Source organism: Ictidomys tridecemlineatus, chromosome 6 (assembly GCF_052094955.1).
Source record: "Ictidomys tridecemlineatus isolate mIctTri1 chromosome 6, mIctTri1.hap1, whole genome shotgun sequence".
Classification (NCBI taxonomy): domain Eukaryota; kingdom Metazoa; phylum Chordata; class Mammalia; order Rodentia; family Sciuridae; genus Ictidomys; species Ictidomys tridecemlineatus.
In genome coordinates this window covers 37326378-37353982 of record NC_135482.1, presented here as the reverse complement: position 1 = coordinate 37353982, position 27605 = coordinate 37326378, and the positions used below count along the sequence as shown (strand labels likewise).

The following is a 27605-nucleotide window of genomic DNA, read 5'->3' as shown; positions in this document are numbered from 1 at the left end:
TCCACTGAGGGGATTAGGTTCACTGAGACAGAACTAAGACCATTTTACCCTGTTAACATCATAGTCCATTTTAATCCAAATGAGGATGAGCCACACTGAAGTTGGCAAACTAGTGACATAAAGACTGATGCATACCAGTGACATTTCCGAGAAAATACTTAAAGTGAATCCTCCATCAGTGGAGAGCTGAGAACAGTGTTTTTACACCCAAAAGACAGGATTTAATAGTAAGTAGAATGAGTCAGGTGGATGGATAACATAACAGCATTAGATTGCTCATATAAAAGAATGTTATTTTTTAAAAATCAGGAATCAATAAAAGGAAAGATTAGGTTGAGCAGTTGATTGAGAACTCGTGTTATTCCTGATATTCTTCAGGGGGGGAAATAAACATATTTGGAAAAAAATTTAACATAATGTGAAAGCCAGAGCTTTTCTCTTGCATTCTTGCTTAGAATCCATCAGGCAAAGAAACATCCAAAGCATGGAGAAGTGTGGTGTTTCTAAAAGCAAAGAGGATGAGTCTAGAAATGCCATCAAGAGGGACTTGGTAGACGATTGGGTATAATGAGGTGAAAAGAATTTAAAGAAGGATAAATTAACTCACAACTAAAACTAGAAGGATATTTGCTAAACTTGTTTGCTTAGCAAACAAGTTTAGCAAATATAGTTGACAAGGCAGTTTAGTTAAGAAATGGGTAGGCAAGACTGTATTGATTCACTGGGTTTCAGATGTTGCTGACATTAATAGCTTTTGGCCAGAAATTGGAGTCAACTGGAGACCCTTGGAGAAAGGAAATCACAGCTAACAGTTCCACTGAAAGAAGTAATTGATGAGATCAATTCAAACACATAGATGGCTGTATAGAAAATCTGAGATCACTGACCCATCAAAAATTCATGATATTCATTAAGCCTCTCTCTTTAGAGGTAGGAGACCCTTCACAGGTCAACCAATTTTATTTTTCGGTTATTTTAGCTATTTTTGTTCTCTCAAGCATGTTCCATCTCTCCAGTGCATGGCTATTTGAGAATAGAGATGTTGAAGGGCAATCACTGTGTAATTTACTCCCCTTTTCCTCGCCTCTGTCCAGTATTCCATCCAAAGAGTTAAAGTGTAAATGGTGAGAAAACAAATCCATCCAGAGGAAATGGATCCTGGAAGACATTTGGAACTATAAAAATGCACTAGTTGTCCAATCAGGAAGATGGAGAAAGGCCACTGTAGTTTTGAGTGTTTTTGTAGTTTTTGTTTTTGTAGTTTTTGTTTGTTTGTTTGTTTGTTTTTTCTGCCTATTGTTTCTTTGCTTGTTTTTTTGGCAAGTGACAGCATAACATTTTGAGTCAAAGGTAAATGGTGAGTATCTCTAGGAAAGAAGTAGAAACTAAAATGTGATAATTTAGGATTAACCAGACAGGTCATGGGGGATGCCAATAGCAGGAACCTGACCATGAAGTTGAGTTTGCTCCTTTATATAGATCAACAAGGGCAGGTTAGGTACCCAGTCTTGGGAAAAGTAAGTGTTTATCCCAACAGCAGTTTAGTAGATTAATGCCCCATTCTAGAAATTAGACTAGAATGTAAAAGATCACGGTTTTTGAATCCCAAATCCTAGAGGTGAATTTGTAAGTCAGAATAAAGAGAATTTAGAAAGCTAGAACTTTCTTAAAGTACTCATATTTAAAAAAAAAATCAGGTTGAGATCTGAAGCCTGATAATTAATCTAGTAACCAAGTACTTTACCTAAATTATCTTATTTAATCTTCATGCAGTCTTATAAAATGAATATTACCATTATTTCCAGAGATTTTGGAGAAATCTCTGGGGATATTTTTACTGCAGCAGTATAGATTGTAGACTGCAGCAATGATAAAAATATATGTGAGTGAAATGTTTAATCCTGTAATTTTAGGATGATAAAATTTTAGTCATTCTATCATAATAGCTCAGAGCTAAAAGAGCCTTCAGCACAACAAAATGGCGGACCTTTGAATTGACATTCTTTTGGCGAAACCTAACTTCCACTTGAATAAGTGTTAGTGGAAATTGTTTGGTTCTTAGAACTCAGAAGAATCTCTCTACCCTGGTGTGTTAGCTTTCTGTCACTATGACAAAACTCCTCAGAAAATCAACTTAAAGGAGAAAATATTTATTTTGGCACATGATTTCAGAGGTTTCAGTCTGTTGTTGGCTGGTTCCATTGCTATGGGCATGTGGTAAGGCAGCACATCATGGCAGAGAAGCCATGGCAGAACAAAGCTGCCAATCTCATGTCAGCCAAGAAGCAGAAAGAGAGGATAGTAAGGGACCAAAGACAGGATGTAACATTTCAGTGCCTGCTTTCAGTGACTTATCTCTTCCAACTAGGCCTCACCTCCTGCAGAAACTACTACCTTCCAATAGTCCCTTCAGCTACAAATCTGTCAATAAACTAATCTATGGAGATCAAGGCTACCATGATCCAAGCACTTCCAAAAGTTCCATCTCTGAACATTGCTGCATTAGGGATCAAGCCTTCCACACATGAGCTTTTGAGGGATGTTGTACATACAAATGAATATAGTTTCCATGTAGTTGGTGCCTAAAGCTCAAATGATGTCATTAGAATTCAGTTTTCTCTCTGTCCACATGTTGGCTTGGATTTCTTCAGTTTTGACTTCTGTTACAGGCAGGAGTTCTCCACATCATGGTTGCCTGGCAGCTCAGGGTTTGCGTGCAGACAGCATTGCAGTTCAGCATAAAGTGACTTCTTTTGCATTCACTGAGCAAATGTATATTGAGTGCTTACCACCTGCCAGCAGTGTTCTCAGTGTGAAGACAGCTCAGTGAAGACAACAGAAATATCTCTACTCTTCCGTTGACTTTTCCATATCCAACATTTGTCACAATAGTCCCAAGCCTGAGTACTATTCCACTGAATTGGGTCATGCATCTGTTCATGAACCAATCATTATTCCCAGGGGGAACAGAATGTCCTGATTCACCAGATCTGAAATTCACACCCATCCTTAAGGAAGGGAGTACAGAATCAGTCCTACCCAAGTTACCTTGATGGAGAACAAGGAAGTAGTTGTTTCCAGAGGTTTTAGAGAACAAGGGGTATGAGCCTGGAAAGAAGAAAATTTATATTAAAAAGAAAAAAGACTCCAAAATCCAAATTCAGAAAGGATAAATGTAGAAATTGTCACAGAAAAAAATGGAATTTGATCAGACAGTAAAACCATGAAAATTTGAGTCCAATAATGTCCTAGAATCACCAAATCTGAATGTACACACCTTTAGTCAACAAGCATGAGTAGGAAAATAGTCTTCCAATAAATAGTAAGTTGGATGTAGTCACAGGTGCCACTGTGGATAACAGCTGTCTGCAGTCATTGTCTGAATGCATTGCCCAGGGTTTATCTGTGCGTAGAATTTGGGCACCCACCAAGTAAATAGCTCGAGGCTACAGATACTTGCTTCTTGCCATGTATGGTGAAAATTGTAAATAGTCTGTGTCATCCTCAAGTGAGTAGAGCTCAAACTATTTGTGATTGAGGCCTCAGGTTTGGTAATTTACAAAAACTACTTTTGCTTCTTGGTATGATAGAAGGAAAATTGCTTCAAAAATGCTTTGGGAAAATTGATTCAAATTTACCAAAAATGCTAACTTCAGCTAAGCAGATAGTAACTGATAAGTATCTTTTAATGAGACATTATCTTATTTTTTCCAGCAACGGTGTTCTGGTATTTGCAGATATTTATTTTTTTCTTAAACATATATGTATTCCATATATCCTTATAAATATAAATTTAAAAATCAATATTGAAGATTTACAACATGGTAGTTAAGAATATAAATTTTGCAGTCAAACTGCCTAAGTTAAACTTATGACCTGACATTAAAGCTTCTAAATGATCCTAAGGAGGAAACTTCTCTGAGACAGTTTTTCATCAGCAAAATAAGAATAATAACAGTACTCACATTGTAAGATTAGTATACATATTAAATGCATTAGCATACATTAAAATGAAACAATAACTGATATATTGGTAGCAATAATTTAAGCATTATCATCATCATCAAATTACCATCACCATATTCAGAATAGCTTCACTGCAAGTAACAAGATTTTCACCTGAAGTTGTCATAGTGGTCATTAGTACTATTCAACAAGGATATCTGCCTTAGCCCTGCCTAGAGGCACAAAGCATAATTATACTTCTTTACCCTCTTGAGTATACAGCTGCATATTAGTTCTGGGAGGTGGATTGTGAGTAGACATGATATGTGTCACTTCTGGGTGAGAGCATTTGATTGCAGATATGAGAATATCCAGAATTCACTCTTCCTTCAGGAATACAAACGAGCAATTTTTGAAGATGTTCCTGCCCAATCCAGATTCCTAAGTGTTTGCAATAAGCAGAAACCCTGTGGACCGATGGGGTAGACATAGAGCATGAGTGAAAAATAAGCCTTTGTTGTGTTAAGCTCCTGAAACTTTGGATGCTTGTTACTGCTGCTTCACCTAACTTTTCCTGACTAAAGCAGCCAACTTAGACAATAAAGAATATAACTATTTCAGATAAAGACTTGGGAAATGCAGTTCCAGAGCTAGTTAAGTTAATCCAGCAATTCTGAGCCTTCTCTGCATAATTAAAAGATAGCAGCAATGCCTCCAAACATCATATTCTCACATAGCAATTTAACTAGAAAGCAAGATGGAGGGGAGCAAAGACAAAAGACATCTTTTCCCCCTCAATGCTCTATCTTTTCTCAGGGATACTCTCCAGAAGTCCCTTGCAGTTTCTTACATCTTATTGACAGTACTGCATCTTATGCCCAATCCTAGACCAATCAGGGCCCCCCTAATAAAAAAAAAAAAAAGGAATTCCAAAGCTGATTTAATCCTATCATATTTCACTCCATATATCTGGGGAAGAAGCCTACTGTTCTTGAGTACACTAATCCCTGCAAGATGGCTAAATAAAATCAGCATTTCCTTAAGCAAAGAATAAAGAAGAAGAATGGCTGAGCAATCAGAAGCATCTTTTACAAGAGGAATGGCCTTGTATAGGGAGAATCAAAAGAGGACTTCTCTTTTTATATATGTTTATTTTTTAGTTTTGGTTGGACACAATACCTTTATTTAATTTATTTATATGTGGTGCTGACAATCGAACCCAGGGCCCCACATACACTAAGCATACACTCTACCGCTGAGCCACAACCCTAGCCTCAAAAGAGGATTTCTTAAAATAAGGTTCCCCTGTGCTTGTCGTATATGCACTTGGTCTCAGCAGAGAATTTTTAGAACTACTTAGAAGAGACTGAGATGTGCTGGTAAAATCTCTCTGCATATTACAGTGGATAATGTGGATTTCTAAATAGATTTGCTTAGCTACATTATTAGGCAGACACCTAATAATTTAATGTACACTAAAGTATGTTAATAGGGAGAATGTGTGATCATTAATTAATTACTAAGATTATCATTATCCCAATGTTAAGCAGTTCTTGAATTAAAATACATGATTAGAGTACAAAATGCATAGTGGCTTACCTTGTTCAAAGGTAAGGGCTGTGGAAAGAAAAGATCTTACCAGAGAGTGAAGATGATCTGCTTTGCCATCCTCTTATGGACACAATTTGCATTAAAGCATGAATTCCAGTATAAAGTTAAAAGCAGGCAACTTCCATGTCTTCCCATAATGTGATCATGCAGATAATGAGAGAAACAGCAAAACAAATTCTACCTTGTAGCACATATTTTCCTTATTAATATTTGCAATTCCATTTTTAATAGCACTGTTGTATTTAATTGCCTCTAAATATTGCAATTCAAGCCCCATAAAGTGTTGAAAACAGGAGTCCCAAAATGAATCTCAGGCTTTGTTATCCTGCAAAATCTTGGAGCTGTAGACTGATGTTCACACATCCACAGAAATATTTTTTTTAAACTCTTTGTTGTGCTTGCTTTAGAATGGCATTTAAATTAGCAAACCATTACCCTCTCAAGCACAAATGTTTTGCCAACCCTTGTGATTTCCAAATTACTTGTGCCAAAATTATAAGTTCTGCTGAATATTTTGATTAATTCCAGTGATGAAAACATATTTTTCTAATGCTGTATTTCAAGATTTCTAACACAGGATGGTCAATAACCCTAAACTATTTGTTTGGATCAAGAAAGAAATACTATTAATGGCAGGTATCCTTCCAAAAGTTTACCAACAATACAAATCTTAAAATTTTACTGCCAATTACTCTGCTTAAAACAGGGACAGAGGGGAGAACAGTTTACCTACGTTAATTAGTCCACATTTCTTGTTTGCTTGTTCTACACTTGAATTTTATCTGAGTAATGAACAATAATACACTATTTATTTATACAATATGATGACACTTAATTTTTCCCTGTGTATTCCATGATTCACCTTTAAATAAACTTTGGGAAATCTCAAATCAAACTGTGCTAATATCATCTTTGGCCCCATTTGCAGTAGAGTTCATGTTACTAACAAAATTGCTCCTAGCAACTTGCTAGGAGAATCTGTGGGGTTCACACCATGATAAACGACCTTGAAGATTTAGAGTACCAAAGACAATTTTGTGGACTTTAGCCTTAACAGATTTCTGGCAGCATTTATCAAAACACAATTATATGTGAAACTGAAGAAAACATTCAATGTTATAATAAGACAATAACTCACTTCCAGACTTGTAGATAAAGGTGATACCAATCGACATGTGGAAAATAGTCAACTCATATCCTTCTAATATTATAGATCAGCATGTATGATCACTAGAAGCTTGTTTTTGATGATTAGCAGTCAAGAATTGAGGTTAAGTGATGTGTTGCTTTCACAGCTAATACTATCTGAATCTATGTATCTTGTTGCCAGTGTTACTTCAATGAGGTCACACTTTTGGTGCAGAACAAGCAGAAACCAAGAATCTGTCATCATTATTTCGCTCTGACATTACTGTTAAGTAAACCAAGAAGGAGAGAAAAAAAGCATCTAACTATTAACCTCACATACTTTTAGAAACGGATGTTACTGCCCAGACCCCTCTAATACACTGAGTTATGGCCTTAGAGGTAAAAATTCTCTGCTGGATGTAGTGGGTCAAAAAAAAGGATGACAGCTAACTGAAATGTTTTAAGCTATATCACAGCGACAGCTGAGACTGTCCTTCTGATGGTGGGCATTTTATTTCCCAATGGACAAGGTTACTAAAAGGAGAAAAAGATCAACTCCTTACATAAAGAAACAAAATTATGCAGTTAATGTAAAGAAAGATTATTTTGTTTTGCTATGAAAATAAACAAAACATCAAAGAAAATCAACCTAATGCAGACCTTTATGTTATGTATCCCTATGGATTATATTTAAAAAATAATAATAACTGATATGTTTTATTTCAAAATGGTTGTGGCCATTTGAAGGTGGTGTTTTATGTTTCCTTTCTTTGTTTTTCTGACTTAGCATCCTCTCTAACTTTCACATGGCCACAGGAAATGAAAGTACCAATTAAAGAAGGGAAGATGGAAAACCATCTGTATGCAGCACTATGGTAGACTATGCTGGGCCTGCCGAGGTGGAGAGTATGAACTTCACAGAGCGCAGAGCGAAAGGATTGGGGGTGTGTGGGATGCCTTTTGGTAATTTGAGAGGCAAATTATGTGCATTTTCCACTCTGCTATGATTTTTGAAGTTAAGTGATTTCAACTCTAACACATGAAAGTTCAAAGAGCTAAGACTTCACTGTAATGTGTGCTAGGTTTACTTAGGAATAGAACAGTAAGTCTAAAAAGTTCCTAAGATGACACCTGTATGCAGTAAAAGCCTAGGGAAAGCACATAGGAATAAAAACACTAGGGTTTTTATTCTTGTTTTCATTTATTGAGACATAATATTTGTACATCTTTATGGGGTACATTCTGGTAGTTCAGTACATTTATACAATGTGTAATGATCAAAAGGTAATAAAACCATTTCCATCTCTTCAAATATTAATCATTTTTATATACTGGGAAATTCATATTATTTGAGACATATTGAAATATGTCATAGATTATTTTAATCAAAGTTATCCTACCATGTTATTTTAAAAAAAATAAATAATCCCCCCCCTCTATTTTGCTGTCCCTCATTGAAATTTCTCTTCCTCCTACCCTTAGCCCTTCCCAGTCTCTAGTGACCTCTTCTCCAAAGCCACTTATTAGTTTCCACAAATGAGTGAGAACAGGGTATTTTTCTGAAACTGGCTTATTTCCCTTAAAGAAATAACTTCTAGTTCTAACCCTGTTGCTGCAAATGACAGGATTTCACTCTTCTTATGGCTGAATAATATCCCATTGCGTATATATACCACATTTTCTTTATCCATTTTTCCACGGAAGCCTAGGTTGATTTCATATTTTATCTACTGTGAATAATACTGCAATAAATATGGGAAGGCAAATGTTTGTTCAGTATAATTATTTTATCTTCTTTGGAGATATATATACCCGGTAGTGGAATTGAAGGATCACATGATATTTCTGTTTACTTTTTTGTGGGACTTCCTGTTATTGTTTGGATATGAGGTGTCCCCCTAAAGCTCCTGTATTAATGCAGGAAGGTGGGATGATTGGAATACAAGAGCTGTAACCTAACCAGTCCACCCTAGTTTGAAAGGACTGAGTGGTAACGTTAGGCAGGTGGGGCATGGCTAGAAGAGGTGAGTCCCTGGGGATGTGTCCTGGAAGGGTGCATCTTCCTTGTAGCCCCTTCCCCTTTCTCTCTCTGCTCCCCAGCTTCCCTGAGCTGAATAGTTTTCTTCCACTATGCTTTTCTGCCATGATGTTCTACCTCACCTTGGGCCTGGAGCAATGGAGTCAGCCCACCATAGACTAAAACTCTGAAACCATGAACCAAAATAAACTTTTCTTCCTCTAAGTTGTTCTTGTAGGATATTTTGGTCACAGCAACAAAAAGCTGACTAACACATCTCTATGCTATTTTCCATAACAGCTATACTAATTTAGATTCCCACCAAGAGTGTAAGGGAGTTCCACTTTCTGTGTGTCCTAGATAACTTTTGCTATTTTTCATCTTTTTTGATGATAGCCATTTAAACCAGGATGATATGCTATCTCGTTGTTTTGATTTGTATTTCTCCAGTGATTAGTGAGATTGAACATTGTTTCATCTACTTTTCAATCATTTTTTTTGTGTGCCTTTTTTTGAAAAGCACTTAGGTTCTGCTAGCCCACTTTTAACTGGATTATTTGAGGGTTTTGTTTGTTTCTTTTTACTTTTAGATTTTGTTTTGGTGTTCAGCTTTTTTAATTCCTTGTATAGTTTATATATTAATCTATTATCAGATGAATAATTTGGAAATATTCTCTCCCATTCTATAGATTGTCTTTTAATTCTGCTGATTATCTCCTCAGCTATGCAAAAGTTTCTGTGTTTCATATAATCCCATTTGTCTATTTTTATTTTTGTTGTCTGTGCTTTTGGGGTCTTTCCTAAGAAATCATTGCCTACACCAATATCTGGAAGTGAAAAACACTAGTTTCTCTGTTCTCTTGGCAACAGAGAAAGAGATGCGACCCGTTGTGGTAAGACATGGCCTCAGCAGTGCCCGTAGTCTTTCAGTTCTTCATCTGTGTGTGGGTCAATAGATGTTATACATTTTTCCTTTTTGCTTGATTTGAATTTTAATAATGTTTAAGAGAATCAGAGAAGTTCATAAAGTAATATAAAAATTCATAATGAAAAAAGCTGAATACGGGCTGGGTTTATGCTTCAGTGGTAGAGTGCTTGCCTCACACGTGTGAAGCACTTGGTTCAAATCAGCACCACATAAAAATAAATAATTATTTAAAATAAAGTTATTTTAAAAAGAAAAAAAGCTGAATACAAAATTGCTTGTGCTATGAAGGCAACTGTCAATGTTTGTGTATAAGTGACAAGAAGAGAAAATAAAAAGAAGTGATTTATTGAGGTAGAATTATGAAAAATTTGGACAGTAGTAGACAAGAGAAATGATTTGAAGTTTTGGTGAACAAGAAAGGGAATATATAACCCAAGTTTAAACTGAAGCTTCTATCATATAAAACTAGGGAAATGTTCAGCATAAAACAATTTTACCAATTTGAACCTGGACTTTCTCTCCATCCTCTCCCTACAGTCACCAAATCATTTTACATTTTTTCTGATTATACTAAATACTTTCTTTTGTATGCATGTTGGAGTTGATATTCATAATTCTACCAGATAATGGCCTACAGAGATCTAAACTTAGAACAGGGAGGAACTACATTCATAGATTTTAAATGTTACAAACACGATACTTGACATTAAACTGAATTTCCTATTTATTCCATATTCTGAATTTGACCTAATCAGACAGCGTTCATTGTAAAGCTTAAGTTAAGCATATAGAGTGAGACAAGAGTAAAATAAAAGAAAGAATTTCTGGCCCGTGACAGTACAGACAGTCATAATATTACAGAACTCTTCTTTCAGAGAAGAAATTTTCATGGGTGGCTAACTTCACATGTACACACTCCCCCAAATGCCTTCAGAAACAGAAGCATTAAGATGCTGCCTCGGAGGACCGCACTACCATAAAAGTTCCATGATGACATAATGCTATTTTAACAAGAAGTACAGATTTATGGACTCAAAATGACTGTAATAACAAGCATTTTCAAATATGCCCTAATGCCTAGAACATGACAGCCACTCCCCAGGCTTCAGTAACTCTGGGCCAGTTGACATCTGCTGTAAGATAAAACCATTGTGTTCTAGTAAAACTTTCTTTCTGAACCGAGACTGAAGATCTCACCTTTGCCAGGTTTCAACTTTCTCAGGTAGCTAAAAACCCATCTTATAGCTCCCAAATCTGATTGTTTTTCTCCACTCCACATCCCTCATCCAATGATCAAAATCTACTCAAAAGCCAGAAATCAGAATCTTTATATGTGTGCTGTTACATTGTTTTCTAAAGAAAAACAAATTTTTGTTTGTTTTTGAAAAAATCTCATTTTTTTTTTAGTAGACTTGGTCTTTAGTCATTCTATTAAAAAGGAAGAGAAGCAATTGTATTATATTAAATTATCTGACCACACCATAAGACCAAAGTGGGAAAGACTTATTTTGAGGATCATCTCATTTGTCCCACTCTTCCTGGAGAAGCTGTGCATAACTTAGTCACTGTGAACTGCTCAGTATAGCCAGAATGTTCTCACAACGGGGAACTTCAGCCATCACACATAGTCCCTAAGTCCACACTGCTTCCCACCAACCTGTCATTGTTCTTCAGAGGTGTAAAGATCATTAAGTGCTCAGAAGTCTCACTCTAGCAGGCATGGTGGTACGCACCTGTAATCCCAGAGGCTCAGAAGGCTGAGGCAGGAGAATCACAAGTTCAAAGCCAGCCTCAGCAATTTAGTGAGGTCCTAAGCAACTTAGAGAAACCCCATCTCCAAATAAAATATAAAAAGGGCTGGAGGTGGGGCTCAGAGGTTAAGTATCTAGGATGCCATTCCAGGTACAAAAAAAAAAAGGAAAAAAATAAAAAGAAGTCTCACTCTAGCATGGAGATGACTCAAGCAGAAGTAGCAGCATCAGTTCAGAGTCTTCGGAATCATAGGCTTTAAACCCAAGAGTAAAATAAAAGTAGGACTCTGTAAATGATGGCCAGGCAAAACCAGAACAGCCTACTAACTAACCTTATTGCCTACATAATGATCTGTGCCACATCCATTGTTTTCTCAAGTTCTGTCAGAAAGTATCAATTCTTTAGCAATTTCTACCTCTCTACTCCCAAGAGTTTCAATCTCTTTTGTTACACTATGTTTATTTCTTCTCTCCCTCCCTTCTTGAAAAATGGAGAATATGCCTTTAATTCTCAGAAAATCTAGTTGTTTCCACTGTCTAAAATTTAAGTGTCTTCATTTTATGCTGGATTAACTCCAAATTATTCATATTCCTTTCTAGAAATTACACTGGGCCAATTTTCATTTTCTTTTAACTTTTAAGAGTGGCAAACAGAACCAAGTCTTTAGAGAACATTCCAAAGATCTCATATAATTTTATTATTTGGATCTAACCATTTTAAGTGTAACCAAGGAATACTTTTAAGATAAAAATATTAAATTTTAGAACAGAATTTGGTATATATTTCTTATTATTTAAAATGGGAAAAAAAGAACTAGCATTTATTAAATTCAGTCTCTGTGTCAGGTATTCACATATATCATATCATGTAATTCTCACAATTATTTTTATGTATCATTACTTCTACTTTCCATATAAAAAAATGGGAGTTCATAACCCACTTGAATCTAATGTATGAAATATGATATGTCAAGAGCTTTGTAATGTTTTGAACAACCAATTAAAAAAAAAAAAGAAATAAAGGCTCAGAGAAGAAATGACTTCCTGAGTTTTAAACTCAGGATTCTCTAATTCCAAAGTTTGAGCAACTTCTAGTTTATCATAAAGAATTAAAATAATATTTAACATTATAATTAATTTTCCTATTTTCCTTATTAAATTTCACACTTATTAAAATTCATCCATAAAACATTCATTCAGTTTCAAATCAAATTATACTAACACCATTCCAAAATAACTCCTGTATCAGGTCAATTAATCCAAGTCCATTCTATAAAGGTAAATCCTTGTTGCATTGCTTCATTACACAGCAGTAACAAAGCTCTCAATCATCATGTTTTAAATTGTTTCAGGAGCTTGTTTTCCTGGGCCGTCTATTCATCAAGATTCTGATAATTGTGGTTGACAAGTCTTTATCTCCTTGTACTTTGCTTTTTTCCAAACAGCCTATTTTGTTTCATAGCATAATTGGAATTTTGCCTAGAAAATTACAAAATATCTCAGAATAAACAGTAGTTATCTTAACTTTTTGAAGAAGTGGAAACTTCTCCTATCTATCTCCAACCTCATGACTCCTCTCTGATATTTTTCCAGCCGTAGGTGTTAGCATCTGCTGTTGTAAAATCTTTAGTGCTGCTTGGTGGAGACTGAGGTGAGGAATGGAGCCAAGATCACTTTTTCCAGTAAATATTATACAATCATGCCACATGTCCAACTCCACAGATTACTGGAACTTTCTGAAAGAGTATACATCTTGATGCTCATCTTAATCATTTTTGCATTTGCATTCTTGATACTGTACCTGAGATTCTCACCCTTGCCACCCTTAAATAAAGCAGCCAGCCTCCTTTTCACCATGTGGGATCCTGGGGGTGCCAACACTCTCTGCCACCTCCTGAGCACTGTGGAAGCTCAAATAGCTCTTCAGCTCTTCTCTTGGAAACGTACTGCAGCTCTTGATCTACTTACCACCTCCCCTCCCTATTTCACAAGTTGTGCCACTTAGAGACAATCAGAAAAAGTGCCAAAGAGCAAAATAGCTCCAAATATCTTCCCCCAGCTCTGTACTATATTCTCATCTCTCTTATCTACCTTACATAGGCATAAAGTAGCTCAAAGAAGCAGTTGAATGCATGCAAAGAGAAAACCAAGGCACCACGTGCATCAAGAAGAATCAGGAGGGAAGTCTGGAACACAAGGTTCAGGAGAGAGCTGACAGGTTGACATAAGCATACAGTCATTCTGTGCCCCCTTTTGCAAATTACATTGAATACATTCCTCAGTTTCATTCCATTTGCCTCAAATGCATGTGAACACTTCACAGAGTACTAATCAAAGAAGTTATTTAGTGCAATCAATTATCACTTGCAGGGCAGTTAGCTACCCTTCTGCAGTGAGTGACTAGATTTTTCAATAAGAACTAACACAGACCATTCATTTCTTTGTTCTTGTTGTTGTTTTCTGAAGATCCTACTTTTGGTGATTTTATATCCAGTACTCTGCTCTTTGCTTCTTTTATGCACAGCAATATTTAATTTGAAATGAATACATCTTTTTCAGAGATGATAATTTGACCCTTAACCATGTCTGCTCACTGGAATCCCCATGTTGCAAAATTTCATTGAAAAGCATTTAGATGAACTTCAGTTACAAAACTTTACATTTCTTGAAAGGCATTTGCCTCAGTCTGTTTAATACATATCTACTATAGCTTTTCAAAGAATTTTAAGTGGCCACAGTATAGTGAGATAATTAGGATGTAATCATCCTATAAGGACATAAACATTATAATATTTGTTTAGTGATGACCTTCTTGACTTTGATGGTTACATATAAATAAAATACTGAAGAAAATTTTTAAAACACAGTTATGCTTTCCAGTAAGTCTTACGGCTTTCAATCCCTTAAGAAAATATGGCTATTTCACTATTTTAGTAAATTATATGAGAATGTAAATTTCAGGTAATGTTACAATTATTAGTCAAAACCACCAAAAGAAAATTATAGGCTTCTAACTTTGTTTTCTGGAAAATTACTAATAGAGATAGAAGGAAATAAGGTTTTCTGTAAATAAATATGGGGTTTACATTGAAATAATGTAGATGATGAAGGATGAAAAACTAGTCCTAAATTAAATTTAAATCTTATCATCATCACTGATTGATTTGAAACAGGAATTATCAGATATTGGATTAATGTTAAAAGCAGGAGAGTTCAAAGAACTGAGCTTAAGACTGAACATAATGTTTTCTAAGGAACTTCAAAAGTCATTTTTTTTTTGGTAACTTACTTTAAAAAAAAAACATCTATGAAGGGAGATAATATTGACTAAATGAAATAAAAAGCCTAACTATTTTATAAATTACTCAATGGAAACATAATTGAAATCTAAAGTTTGTCTTAATAAAAATGATCCTTATAATTTAAGTGTCTGTAAATAATTATTGAATAATAAATGCTGAATTCAAGGTAGCTTTCTCAAGTCACTTAGCCAATTTTGAAGGGGAAAAAGAAAAGAGCAGTACCTAAGAGTATGTTGTTGTTAATGCATATCCTCTATACAATTGAGAGTGTGTTCAAGCTAAACCTATCATTTTGCCAACAGAAAGTGAAAAAATCTTACCATTAATATCTTTACTGCTGTGTTAAAACATTTACCTTGGGAATTGTTGGCTGAGTTGACTAATTATCAAAAATACTAAGTAATACATGTTGTTTATTTCCATTAGTACAAAATTATTATTATTCTAATGCTGCTTGCATTATTTGAATAACATAAACTGTTGTTGGCCACTATGCTTCAAAGGACTATTCTTTATCCTTCCAAAAGTTTGATTTATTATTTCTATTATTTACAAGTGAATAGCTTGAATACTACCAAAGTATCTTACTTTTCAGTTTCCTGACAGCAGTCTTTATTTTATAATGTTATCCTGACATTCTGATATATCATTAAGTCAGAACATGTTGAATACATTGGGAGTTGTATAATACATATAAAATTCCTTGTATTCCATCTTTTATCTAGGTAAGTTTTAGAGTTCACTTTTTTGGGGCAAGTTTTCAGCATTTTCAAGTTATAAAGCTTAATAAAAATTGCTGGCAAAAGATACTAGACATTTTTAAAATTCTGCTTCATGTTATCCACTATAGTAAGTATTCTACATACTATAAATCTGCATATCACAATCATAGAACTTAATTAACCCCTCTCTCCCCAGATGGTGAAACTGGAATTTAAGAAGTTTAAAGAAAGTGATCAAATTTATTCAGGAATTTAAGCAGCAGAGTTTGAAGTTAAAATCTATGATTTTTTTTTATATTTGCCATTGTCCCATTGTTATGATTATTATCGATTATACTTTAAGATGAATTATTTTCACTGACTTGGAATAAATAATTTTAAATTATTTTAGTTACATAAATCTGATACAAATACGCCATCTAATATCTTTTTAAAAGTAAAGTCTTCTTATCAGTAATATAATTAGTATTTGGTCAATTTTCAGCACAGACACAAAAAGATGCTAGAGAATATGAAAGGAGCATGAAAGCTGAACTACAAAGACCTAAGTATGATTCCCAACTCTCAGAGTCCCATTATGGAGGCCACATTTCAGATCTTCATAGAGTGCAGATGATGCAATCCACCCTAGCTATGTTACCATTTATATTCTAAGGTCAAACAGGTTGAAATAATTTGAGAGAGTCTTATAAAGTGAAAGAACCATGCAAACAAAAGACAAAATTATAAACACTGCAAGTCCTTCGTGCAAGAAGGGGGAGCCATATTAGCATAGTAATACAATTTAAGAGAATCTTTTTAATAGGTCAGATGACATAAAAATTATTTAGGAAAAATAGTCAACAGAAGAAAAAACTGAGTCTATTGCTATTTCCATTGTCCATCTAAAACAAAAAGCAAGGAATACTTGTAAATTTTCTAAGTGATCTGGAAAAATTGGTGTATCTCTGAAACTTCATCAGAATTTGATCCAAGTATGTGTATGTATATGTATCTATACATATAGATATTTTTAAGTGTACCATTTAACTTTAATAAGGTGTTCAATAGAGCCACGCCTTAGCTGTATGTATACAATACTTAAAGAAGGCTTTCTCTGCTTCTAATTATACTTTAATATCTTCAATTAGCATTTGCTGAAGAATTACAATATGCCCAGCCTAAGTCTTGTTTCACTTAAGCAGAGAAAAGGGAGATAACAGTACCACTCTGGGGGGTGGCCATCCTGTGTTAGGATGAGTCACAAAGCCACTAGAAAACATGCATTGATATATGATGGTGGCTGGCAAAGGCATGAATAAATGTGGATGAGAAAAGAAATCAAGGGTCATGTGTGTGACGACTCAGGCAGACATTCGGGAGGATCTGTCAGAAGAAGTATTCTGATTCTGGCCAAAAAGAGGAAGCCAAATGAAATCAACATTCTTAGTGAGGACCTATATGTGCTTCCGAAAATAAGCAGGAGTCATGAAGGGTCTTGAGGTCACGTTCTCACGGTGACCTTGCTTATCAATACAAACTCTAAACAAAAGGATAATTTTTTTAAAAAAAATCATCAAGAAAATTTTACTGGATATGAGATTGACTAGCATAGAGAAGCTCCTGCAAAACAGGATCAGAAAGGAAACCCAGAATCACAGGCATTGTAGAATGAAGATGAAAGTTCAAATCCAAGAACCAGGAAACCAAAAGAAGAAATGGTGCTATAAATTGGGAAATGGACAGATGAAATTGCCGTGGAGAAAAAATAAATTGAGATAAACATAGAAAACAACAGTTGGAGAGGAAAATTGATGTTTGGTCTATAGCAGTAGGGATCCATTGGATAATCAAGGAAAAATGTCCTGTGGATAGCAAGACAAGCATGGAGCTTTGTTTTCACTGTTGTCTACCTGTCACTTTGTATAGTAATGAAATTAATGAGCCTGACTCGTCCTTTTCATGACTAGAAAGATTCAAACATCCTGTTCTCCACTCATGCACAGCAGCCACACAATTCTCCTGTCAGTGCAATCAAATCTCTCCAACTTATGAGGAATTCTAAAAATGCACCCACTCGTTTCTAGAATAATAAACAGAATGTACTAAGGGGAAAATCCTCCCAAAAAGCAGATAATAAGCCTAAGTGGCACTTTTGTTTGTTTATTGCTTATAACCAGGGCCTTAAATTGTAAAATAGCAGGGAATATATCCACCCTTTTAGCAAATGTGCTTTTATCATAACTGAATTTAATCTTAATAAGATTAAATTGCTTAGAAAAGAAACAAGTAGATACTCAAATATTGAATTACCCAAAAGTTACCAACAGGAGGGCATGTTTTCTCTGAATACACTTTTTTCCTTGGGCATCTTCGCCAAAGATGAAAAAAGATTAAAGAAACCTTTAACCAGTTCAAAGCATCAAAATAAAGCCAATATGAATGGGATCAAAATCTTGAGAGCTGCTTATTTGGAAGATTTCTCATATAAAAGTTGAGAAGAAAGTTAGCTTCCATGAGGGGGAAAAAAAAAACCTGAATCATAACTTGTTTTTAGTCTTGAACTTAGAAATCAAAACTCAAGAGAGACATGCTGCAAATTTCATTGGATAAATGGATTTCCCTTTAACCACGAAATTGTGTTGTCCACAGCATGATTGAAAAACTGTGACAAACCTCCAAAGGCTTGAGAACTGATTAGCTGGTGAATCGCCTTCACCTCTGCCAACCTACCTGGCACCCCTCTGTGTTTACCAACGCACTGCTCCCTGGGGAGGGCAGCTAGCATGCTCCTGGGCTGACTATGAGCCTTATCTAAATCCTCGAGAAGTTGTGCTGGGGTTTATCTCTGCCCAAAGACCAACATCATTTTCCACGTCAAATTCAGACTTTCCAATACTGTGAAGATATGGGTGACTTAGCCTTATCATTTAAAGCAGTCCATTATTATTATAGACATTCTATAAAATTAATTACTTGATTAATACCTGTGCAGACAAAATGCCCTTCAGTCAACTAACTTTTGTTATCAGTGAGAAACGTCAGTAACTTTAATGTTATTCAGCAGGGGATAGGAATTTGTTCAACGATACAGGAAACACTGCAATCAGATTAAGGGACAGATTCTGGTAAAAAGTAAAAATTATCAAAGTTTAAGTTATAATTTTGTGCACATAAAGTAATGTTGTATAATTTGCTGAAATATTTGTTTATGGACAGATTTTTTAAGAGTTTAGGGAAAAGAAGGGTCAATCTCCCATTTTATTTAATTTTAAGATTTTTTTTTTAAAGTCTAAACAAGCCCTCATTTGACATGCAGAATGAAGTTGCTGTGACTATCCAGAATCTGAATCTAGCAAGAAACCCCATTTAATTTGACATGTAAATACTGTGTAGTATTGTTCGTAATTTGGTTCGTGTACTGGTCAAATCTGCCCAACTGGACTTTAAGCTCTTTTTTTAATTATTATTATTTTTTCAGTTGTAGGTGCACACAATACCTTTATTTTATTTATTTATATGTGGTGCTGAGGATCGAACCCAGGGCCTCCACACATTAAAACAGACACCCACAGGGATGAGTGAATGGGTCTCTCCTTCATGACAATTAACCAGCCATCTATCTACCCTGGAGTGCCACAGGTCTGTTGCTGAGCCGTCAATGGCTTGAATCACCTTTACAGAGGACTTGCCAAGGCACATCTTCCAGGTTGCTTTCTGTCAGAAACACAAAGTGGAGAGGGAGACAGAACTATGTGAGGGGAGATGTCTCCTTAAAAAAAAGGAATTCTGAAGGCTATTTGGAGAAAGCTACGTGGGTTTACTACAAGAAAACTTCTTTTCATTTACTACAGTTAAAAAGAAAAAAAAAGAAGAATTAAAAGGAAAAAAAGGAGGGCATAAGAGAGGCCAAGAGGAAAAGAACTTAGAGGCCCCAAAAGATTGTTTTCACTGCAGGAGGCAGGGCTTCAAAGCACACTCCAACCTCATCTTGCCTCCCCCACTACCCATATACCTTTCTTCTCCACCAAACATGAAGTCAGCCTTGCCTCCTGTCTCTTTCTAGTTTCTTCTCAAGAGTTGCTGTTTCTAAGCTCCCAGGAGAAGATCTTTCTTCTCTCTTATTCTCTCTTCTCCCACCCCCACCCCTGCTCAGTTGAAGGAATGAGCCAACCTCATTCCCTTTAGCCAGATGGAGGTCCTAGGAGAGGAGTTTTTATCTTGGAAACAAGTGGCCTCCTAGACATGAAGACTTAGATTATGACTGGAGGACCACAATCTACCAACTTTGCGAAAACTTATACACACAAGCTCATGTATTTTCCCATGAGGATTTCCCCATTTTTATCATATTTTTCAAAGGGCATATGATTCCAGAGATTTAGAACTCCCAATCTGAAGAGTGAGGAAAGATTAGTTTGTCAAATACTCAAGAGCCAAAAATTGGTAGTGTTTGAAGCCATTTTAGCCTATAATGAGAAATTCTTCTCTCTGACTTCTGACTGGTTGGTTTAACCTTAAGCTATATGCTACATGACTTTGTATATTTTTACAAATTTGCATTTAATGATCTGTCTCCAGAGGTGACTAATGAGTATATTAATCCACATATTTCCACCAGAGCTTCTTTTTTTATTTGCATTCTATAATTTAGAAAATGCTTCAAAACACAAAGCTTATTGTATTCTGCCAATATTTAGGAAATTATTATCCTTGTGTGTTTTAGAAAATTATTCATAAACAGCCTCAAAAGTAAGGCTTTGAAACAGAGATTAGTTTTCCTACTACTTAATAGCACAATAATTATTTTCATATTGTATTCTGAATCTTGAAGAACCACTGTTTTATAAAAAGATGATGAATTTGGGGGGTGAAAACTAGAAGTTGGCAAAATGTTTTGGCAAATACAAGAATGAAAACATATGGAGATTATTCATAAAATTCATTCCACAGATGTTTATGCCGTGGTGAGGCATTCGTTTGACAAAATAGAGATATGTCAAGGTAGAAAGTGCTTGAAGTCACTGGTTTTTGTAGTGACCATAGCAAGGGTATTACCTATGTTGTCTTAAAGTCCTGGGCTGAAATATCTAAGGTGGATGCAAAAGTATAAGCTTATGTTTCTCAGAGAGGAAAATATAGCAGCTGTGAATGAGATGTGAGTTTAAGGTTGTTTTTGAATATGAAGAATGAGGATGCATCTAAAATACAATGTAGAGCCCTTAAAAGCCAAATCGAGACCGAAACACTGGTGAGTTATTGCCTGTATCAAACCAAGTCCCCAAGCAGTAGCCCACCAAATGTTTGCTAGCCTAGGAGACAGCAGCAGCTGACTGAATGGGGAAGAGGAAGAGGGAATCAGAGCTAAGGACTAGGACTAACAGACCTAAGAAAATGCTCCTGGAGATGGTCTTGCTAAGAACTATCTGCAAGCTCAAGAACTTGGCTACCTGGTTTTCCCTCAAGCTAATACTCACTGAGCACTGAGTCAGGCATTTTTAGGAAATGCAAAGTGGCAATCATTCTGCCTATCCCCCGTCTAAATTAAAACCCAGAAGCAATTTTGGATTAACTCTCCTTTGACTAAATTCTTAGGCATCAACTTAGCTTTCGGTTCAATAATATATGTGAGATTGATTTATTAATGCAAAAATAAAACCATTTTTAATAAAAAGTTTTTATACTAGTCTGTTATTTTCCACTGTAAAGCCTTAAAGTTAAATGTTAAAATTCCTATTATAAAATTCCATTTAATGATGGTTGGGTAGCAATAACAATCAGATGAAACCTTTCCGCCACTAGCAGTATTTTGATGAAACTATATTTTATATTAAATCACTCTTGCCACCATCATATACTGTTATTTATTTGCTTCGCTGGATTTAATATAAAATATTCTGTTCAGAACTTCAAAACTAGATAAGGACTTTTTCCCTCATGTACATTTATAATACAAAATTTTAACCTGACAACCTAAAGACATATTTGAATTTCTGGAACTATTCTTTCTATAGAGGTTTTCCTCTGTAAAACTGAGGTGATAATAAACAAAACTGCTGTAAAGATTAAATGAAATAATGTAGCACAGTGGTTGGTATGTAATAAATAGGCTTCAATAAATTTTTAGCCTAATCCAAAATACATTTTGAGAGATTTGCTCACTAATACATTTCTGCATGTACTGCAAATGAATAACACTGTAAATGTTGTTTCATAATACATTTACCAAATTTTAAATATTTTTTATTCTATAAAGTGAATTTTTTTAACATGAACATTCAATGCACATCATTCCAACTACTTAAAATAGCTGTGTCTTTACATTATTGTTGATGATTCAGGTTTTCCTATGAGAATACAAAATAGTCACATTAAGGGGTTTTTTATTTTTGAGACGATCTCACCAAGTAGCCCAGCTGACCTTGAGATCCTCCCGCCTCAGCCTCCCAAGTAGCTGGGATCACAGGTGTGCACCGCCACCACACCTGGCAAGGGGTTATTTTATTCTATCTAGAGATGTCAGTAAATTGTGAGGAAAATTCTGTTAATTATTCAACATAGCATATTCTAAATTAAAATTAAGCTATTCAGAAGATCCCCTGAACAAATATCTGGAAAGCAAGAGCACTTTAAAAAAAAAAAATAAAAGTAACAAAATAAAAGTTTTCCAGTGGTTTTAAATTGTCTCAGGTTGCACCATTTCAAATTTCTTCCTGTAATTCCATGTTCCTGTCTCTTTAACTTCTTTTGATTAAACAATGTTCCTTTGCGTTGACTGCCTATTTTCTTTTTGTGAACCCGTCAGATCTCTCCATCTTGTCTTGTGTAATTTAAGAGACTTTTATGTAGTTTTCTGAGAGACTATCACAAAAGTCCAACTGGGAGAAAAATTTGCAAGGTTCAAAATGAAGGGTCATTATTAACGCTGTCTTGCCCATAATGAATACATGGACTCTCTCGTTCATGCATGGCAGGATTTTAACTACAGGAGCAGAGGTAGAAGCTTTTAAATGAAGTATTATGAATAATATCATTGAGTTACATGAGCTTACTTTAATTGGCATTTTTTTAAAAAACTTGCATTGTTTAATGAGATTGGAGAACTATAAAGAAGCATGTCTTTGGGTATGGACTTATCTGTAAGTCTATTCACATAAGTGTTTCTGTGGCTGAAAGCACATTGTTAGAAGTTGTAATTTCATATGTCCTTAGGTTAATATCATATATCCAGTCATCAGCAGGATAGTATGCAGAGTGAATATTCAACACTGTAAAGCTAAATGCAGAAGAAGAACAAGCAAGAGTGGGTTTTCTCAATTTTGAAGAGAGGTTAATTTTAAGTGCTTTTACTTTATCAAAGTACTCCCGACTTGTGTTCAACAATCATTGGCACTAATGATGTTTATGTGGCTTGAAGAAAATTACACTTTTTCTTATCATTTCAGTGCCCAATATCTTTTTTTATTACAGCAGACAAATCTAATTACTTCTTCTGATTAATCTCAATAGCACTGATTTGAATCATGAATAATTCCTTTCTAGTCAAAGCAAAACCCTAAAGATTTCAAAGAAACCCTAAAGATTTCATAAGCACATTGTATAGAGATGCCAAATAAGAAAATATATTAATTTTTAGCAGATGGACAACTGAATAGGGAACTAAAGGTTTATTTGAACATATTTATTATATATGCTTTACTATTTTAAACAGAGCTTATAAATCTGATCTCTCTCGTCTGATTAACATCTCTTTCAAGTCACTGAATGCCTCTCAGTGTATCCATTATATATATATATATATATATATATATATATATATATATATATATATATTTACTAGTGTGCATATTTTATATGTCATCATATACCCTTGGCACTCCCCACAGTACTGAGTCCTGTGCCTTGAAGATAAAGAAATAGTAGCTAAGTAATATTCCATCGTGTATATATGCCACATTTTTTTATCCATTGTGAAGGACACAATGGAATATTACTCAGCAATAAAAGAGAATAAAATCATGGCATTTGCAGATAAATGGATGGAGCTGGAGAAGATAAGGCTAAGTGAAGTTATCCAATCCCAAAAAACAAATGCCCAATGTTTTCTCTGATATAAGGAGGCTGACTCATTGTGGGGTAGAGAGGGAGAGCATGGGAGGATTAGACAAACTCTAGATAGGGCAGATGGGTGAGAGGGGAAGAGAGCAGGCAGGGGGTTAGAAATGTTGGTGGAATGTGATGGACATCATTATCCAAAGTATATGTATGAAGACACAAATTGGTGTGATATATATTTTATACAACCAGAGATATGAAAAATTGTGCTCTATTTGTGGAATATGAATTGTGATACATTCCATGGCCATATATAAAAATAAATAAATAAATTTACAAATACCTACAAAAAATAATATCTAACATTAATTGTGCTCTTGCTATGTGCTATTTACCATTCTAAATTTTGGGGGGATTATTAGCTCCTTTATAAAGGTGATAAACCAGATAAAAAAAAAAGGCACCACTATAATCTTCACTTTATAATGGAGGAAATAGAAACTCAGAACAGTTAAACAATCTACCAGAATCACATAGTGGCTAAGTGGCCACGGCTGAGCCTGGCTTAAGAGCTCTCAAACACATTCCTACTTCCCTGCCTCCGGAGACCCCTGCTGTACATTGCCCATGATGGACTTCAGAGCACTAAGAACTTATACCTCAGCTTCACTACCATTATGATTGTTTGTTTATATGATTAACATCTGTTCCTCCTATTTTCCAGAACATATTAATATACTACCTAGTATTTCATAGATGAGTAATAGAAGCTAACATTTATCAAGCTTTTGCCAAACCAGGTACTATGCCTTATTATTTCGCCCTCCTAAGGGCTCTCTAGGGTTTCTGCTAATTTACCTCCACTAAACAAAAGAGGAAACTGAGGTGGAGAGAGTTGGATGCCTTACCTAAGATAACTCAACTGGTAAATACTAAGGGCAGGATCTAAACTCAATGATCAAGCCACAGAGCTATGCTCTGAGTAAATGAAGGGTTTAATTATTGAAAATCTATCTTGGAGCATCAGGTAAACAATCCAAAGGAAACGACAGTAGAAAATATATAGACAAGCAAAGCAGAAAAGATAGAAGCACTTCAGGCACAGGAAATAACGTGGATAAAATGCCACAGAGAAGCACCTGGAGCGCAGTAAGTGCTCAATAAATACAAATGAAGGAACGGACATCCTTATAGTTCATGGGTTAGAAGGTTTTGTACTTCTAGTGCTGTGACTAATGCTTTATGTGCCTGTTGTTCTTTTTCTTTCAGTGCCACCGTGGGCCTTAATTGCCATAGCCATAGTTGCGGTCCTTTTAGTCCTGACCTGCTGCTTTTGTATCTGTAAGAAATGTTTGTTCAAAAAGAAAAACAAGAAGAAGGGAAAGGAAAAGGGAGGAAAGAATGCCATTAACATGAAAGATGTGAAAGACTTAGGGAAGACCATGAAAGACCAGGTAATGTACATATCTGTTATTTATTCGTGGACACTGTCAGAGATTAATAAATGGTTTACTATTTTGAACCAGGTGATTTTAGAAACAACTTATGGCTACATGTGATTGTCATAATGAGGCTTCACAATTCCTTCGGTCTGCTCAACATCTCAACGTGTCAAGGAAACATTTGGGAGTTTTTTCTCTTGTCCTTGAGCATAGACAGGAGAGGAGAGCATCCACCACCACAGGACACCTCCCCATGGGTGCAGCGTATGAAATGATGTCTGGATATTTTATTTCATCTGTTTAGCAATATTAACAATCTTGCAAAAACAGAATAAAGAGTTCTGCAATGCTTTCCCTCTTGGGAAAGGGATTTTTCCAGCTTTCTCTGAGTTCATAGTGACTGTTAAATAACTAGGTTCCATAGCTATTCAGCATTGGTGAAAAGTACCATTCTTACATACCCATCCAGCCCAGTAACTGGTGCTCAAGAGCAATGAGTTATTGGGGGAAGGGAAATATGAGCCAGTACCAAAGAACAGAACAGAATTTGAAGACAAAATTCTTGTCTCCTCACTTATGGCCAGTTAAAACCACAATGCTGATTGATATAAAATCCATCTGGCTGGATTGTCTTCCCAAGTCTAAGGAAGCTTTTTGGATTCCCTTTATGTTGCTATTTTAAACCAAATTAACTGAACAAGTTAGTTCAAGATAAAGTCTTCTATTAATAATGATAATTATTAAATGAGCCTCTTCATTTTGAAAATACTCATACTGAATATTTCTAAAGTATATTTAATTTGTATAAAAATGTAAATGAAGAGATTTTGTAATAGAAATGACATTTGCAGTTACCAGTGTTTCCCATCAGATAATTCAAAGCAATCGATTCCCATAGCAAACTCTATGGGCAATTTTATCAATTCATCTTATGGTTTTAATTACTATCAATAGAACTTGTAAATATGTGTAACTCCTTAAAAACAGTCTGATCCAATGTTAGGACGAGCATTTTAAAAACATTTGCATCCTTTTCTACTTAGCCGCATACTCAGTTTGAGTTTACACAATTTTTTCTTCAAGATACTGTGATATCTCTTAACAAGGATTTCATGAGGCATGTTTTTCACTCCGTGCATTTCTGCTTACCTTCGGAGCCATGGGAAGGCTGCAGAGCGCTTTGGCCCAAGCTCGAAATAACAAGAGGTCAATTTTTTCTCACAGTTTCTAATCATAATTACAGAAGCTCAAACACATGTGTTCAAATACAGATGTCTAATAAGGATTTTTCTCATTGGTTAATTTGTTAAATAGAAACTAAAGTTTTGAATCATGTCTTGCTTTACTTCAACAAGCAGAATTAGATACAGATTTCTTTAAACATTTTATTAGGACATTAAGTATAGAAATAATCTCCCAGATGGAAATGGGACTGAAAAAAATGTGTGTTCGTTATTTTAGCAATGTCTGGGAAAACAATAATTTGCATATGCAACACTATCATTTTCATAATTACCATAAAATTTAAATGTGATTTCCTTGTGTCCTGGGATTTAAAAGGAAAAAAAAAGTACTATATAATATTAAATTATAACTATGGCATTTCTTTGTAGGGTAATACATCTCTATTTTTATTTTTGGAATTTGTTCTGTATGACATAAGATTATAATTTATAGCATAGTGGTGGTGTTTATTACCCCTGTTATGAGCTGGATAAATGACCAAGACCTCAAATAAGGATTTAATGATGCTAAATCTTTCATCACTCACCTATTGCTTTAGAAGGAGGAACAGAGAAAAATTAGTCAAATGAAGAAATGATAGTTTTTAATAACATGTTGTTGCAAAGTAGTTAGAATTTTGAACACTCAAAAAGGTATTTTTATTCATTTTAAGTCCACTTAGGACTGCAGGTATTATTTCTAAGTTGAGAAAAATTAAGTACACAAATGAAACATAATTTGGATAAGTGAGAATAGGTCTCAATGATAAGCAATTATATAACAGTAGCTTATGCTACTATTTGAGTCTGACCAAAATAGTTAATAATGGAGTCCAACATTCTATAAAGAAGAAGGCTAAAGAAGAAAAATAGAATGTATAGATTTTAGGAGGATCATATGTAACATGGTGATCATTGGATGATCTGAATTCAAAACAGCATTAACACAAATTTAAATTATTTTTTAAAAAATTACATTTTCAAAATATTTTAAGCAGGATATTGAGTGACCATGGGGGAGACAAATGAAGATAGTTATTACCTTCTTCAAAGCAGTACAGATCTGAGTGGTTTCTAGTTATTTCTTATGCTAGTTAGGCTTTAAGGCAATAAGTATTTCCCATTTCCATCCATATCAAACTTACAGAAATTCAAATTGCAGTATTCATAGCTACATGTCTCTAGAGTACAGTTTTATAACCATGAAAATTTTTAAAACATTCAGCAATGACTGCAAAATTAACTGTAGATAAATCATGTACATGGCGTAAGACACATGCATGTGTCTTGAATCTTGAGAACACTCAACATGCAGAGGGAAGGACCCTTGTGTAGTGATAAGTCTGGGAAGGTCATTTCTCCATAGTGCTCACTAATGTGTGTGGATATTTTAATTTTTATTTCTTCCTTCTATGTCCTCCTTATCTGTGTTGTGTCTCATGACTGTTCTGGACTGTCCCTTGCGGTAGGTTTCCTCTGCTACTTAGACAACCCTAGTCAAT

General features: G+C 35.0%; 1 protein-coding gene across 3 annotated transcripts in view; it reads left to right on the top strand.

Annotated features, from left to right (window-relative positions):
• Syt1 (synaptotagmin 1) overlaps nt 1–27605 on the top strand; it is a 508829-nt gene that overhangs the window by 335784 nt on the left and 145440 nt on the right. For all 3 annotated transcript variants that reach the window (XM_078053106.1, XM_013364110.4, XM_021735070.3), the window contains one exon: nt 24708–24892. In XM_078053106.1, coding sequence (XP_077909232.1) covers nt 24708–24892 — 185 coding nt within the window. The remainder of the gene's footprint in view (nt 1–24707; nt 24893–27605) is intronic.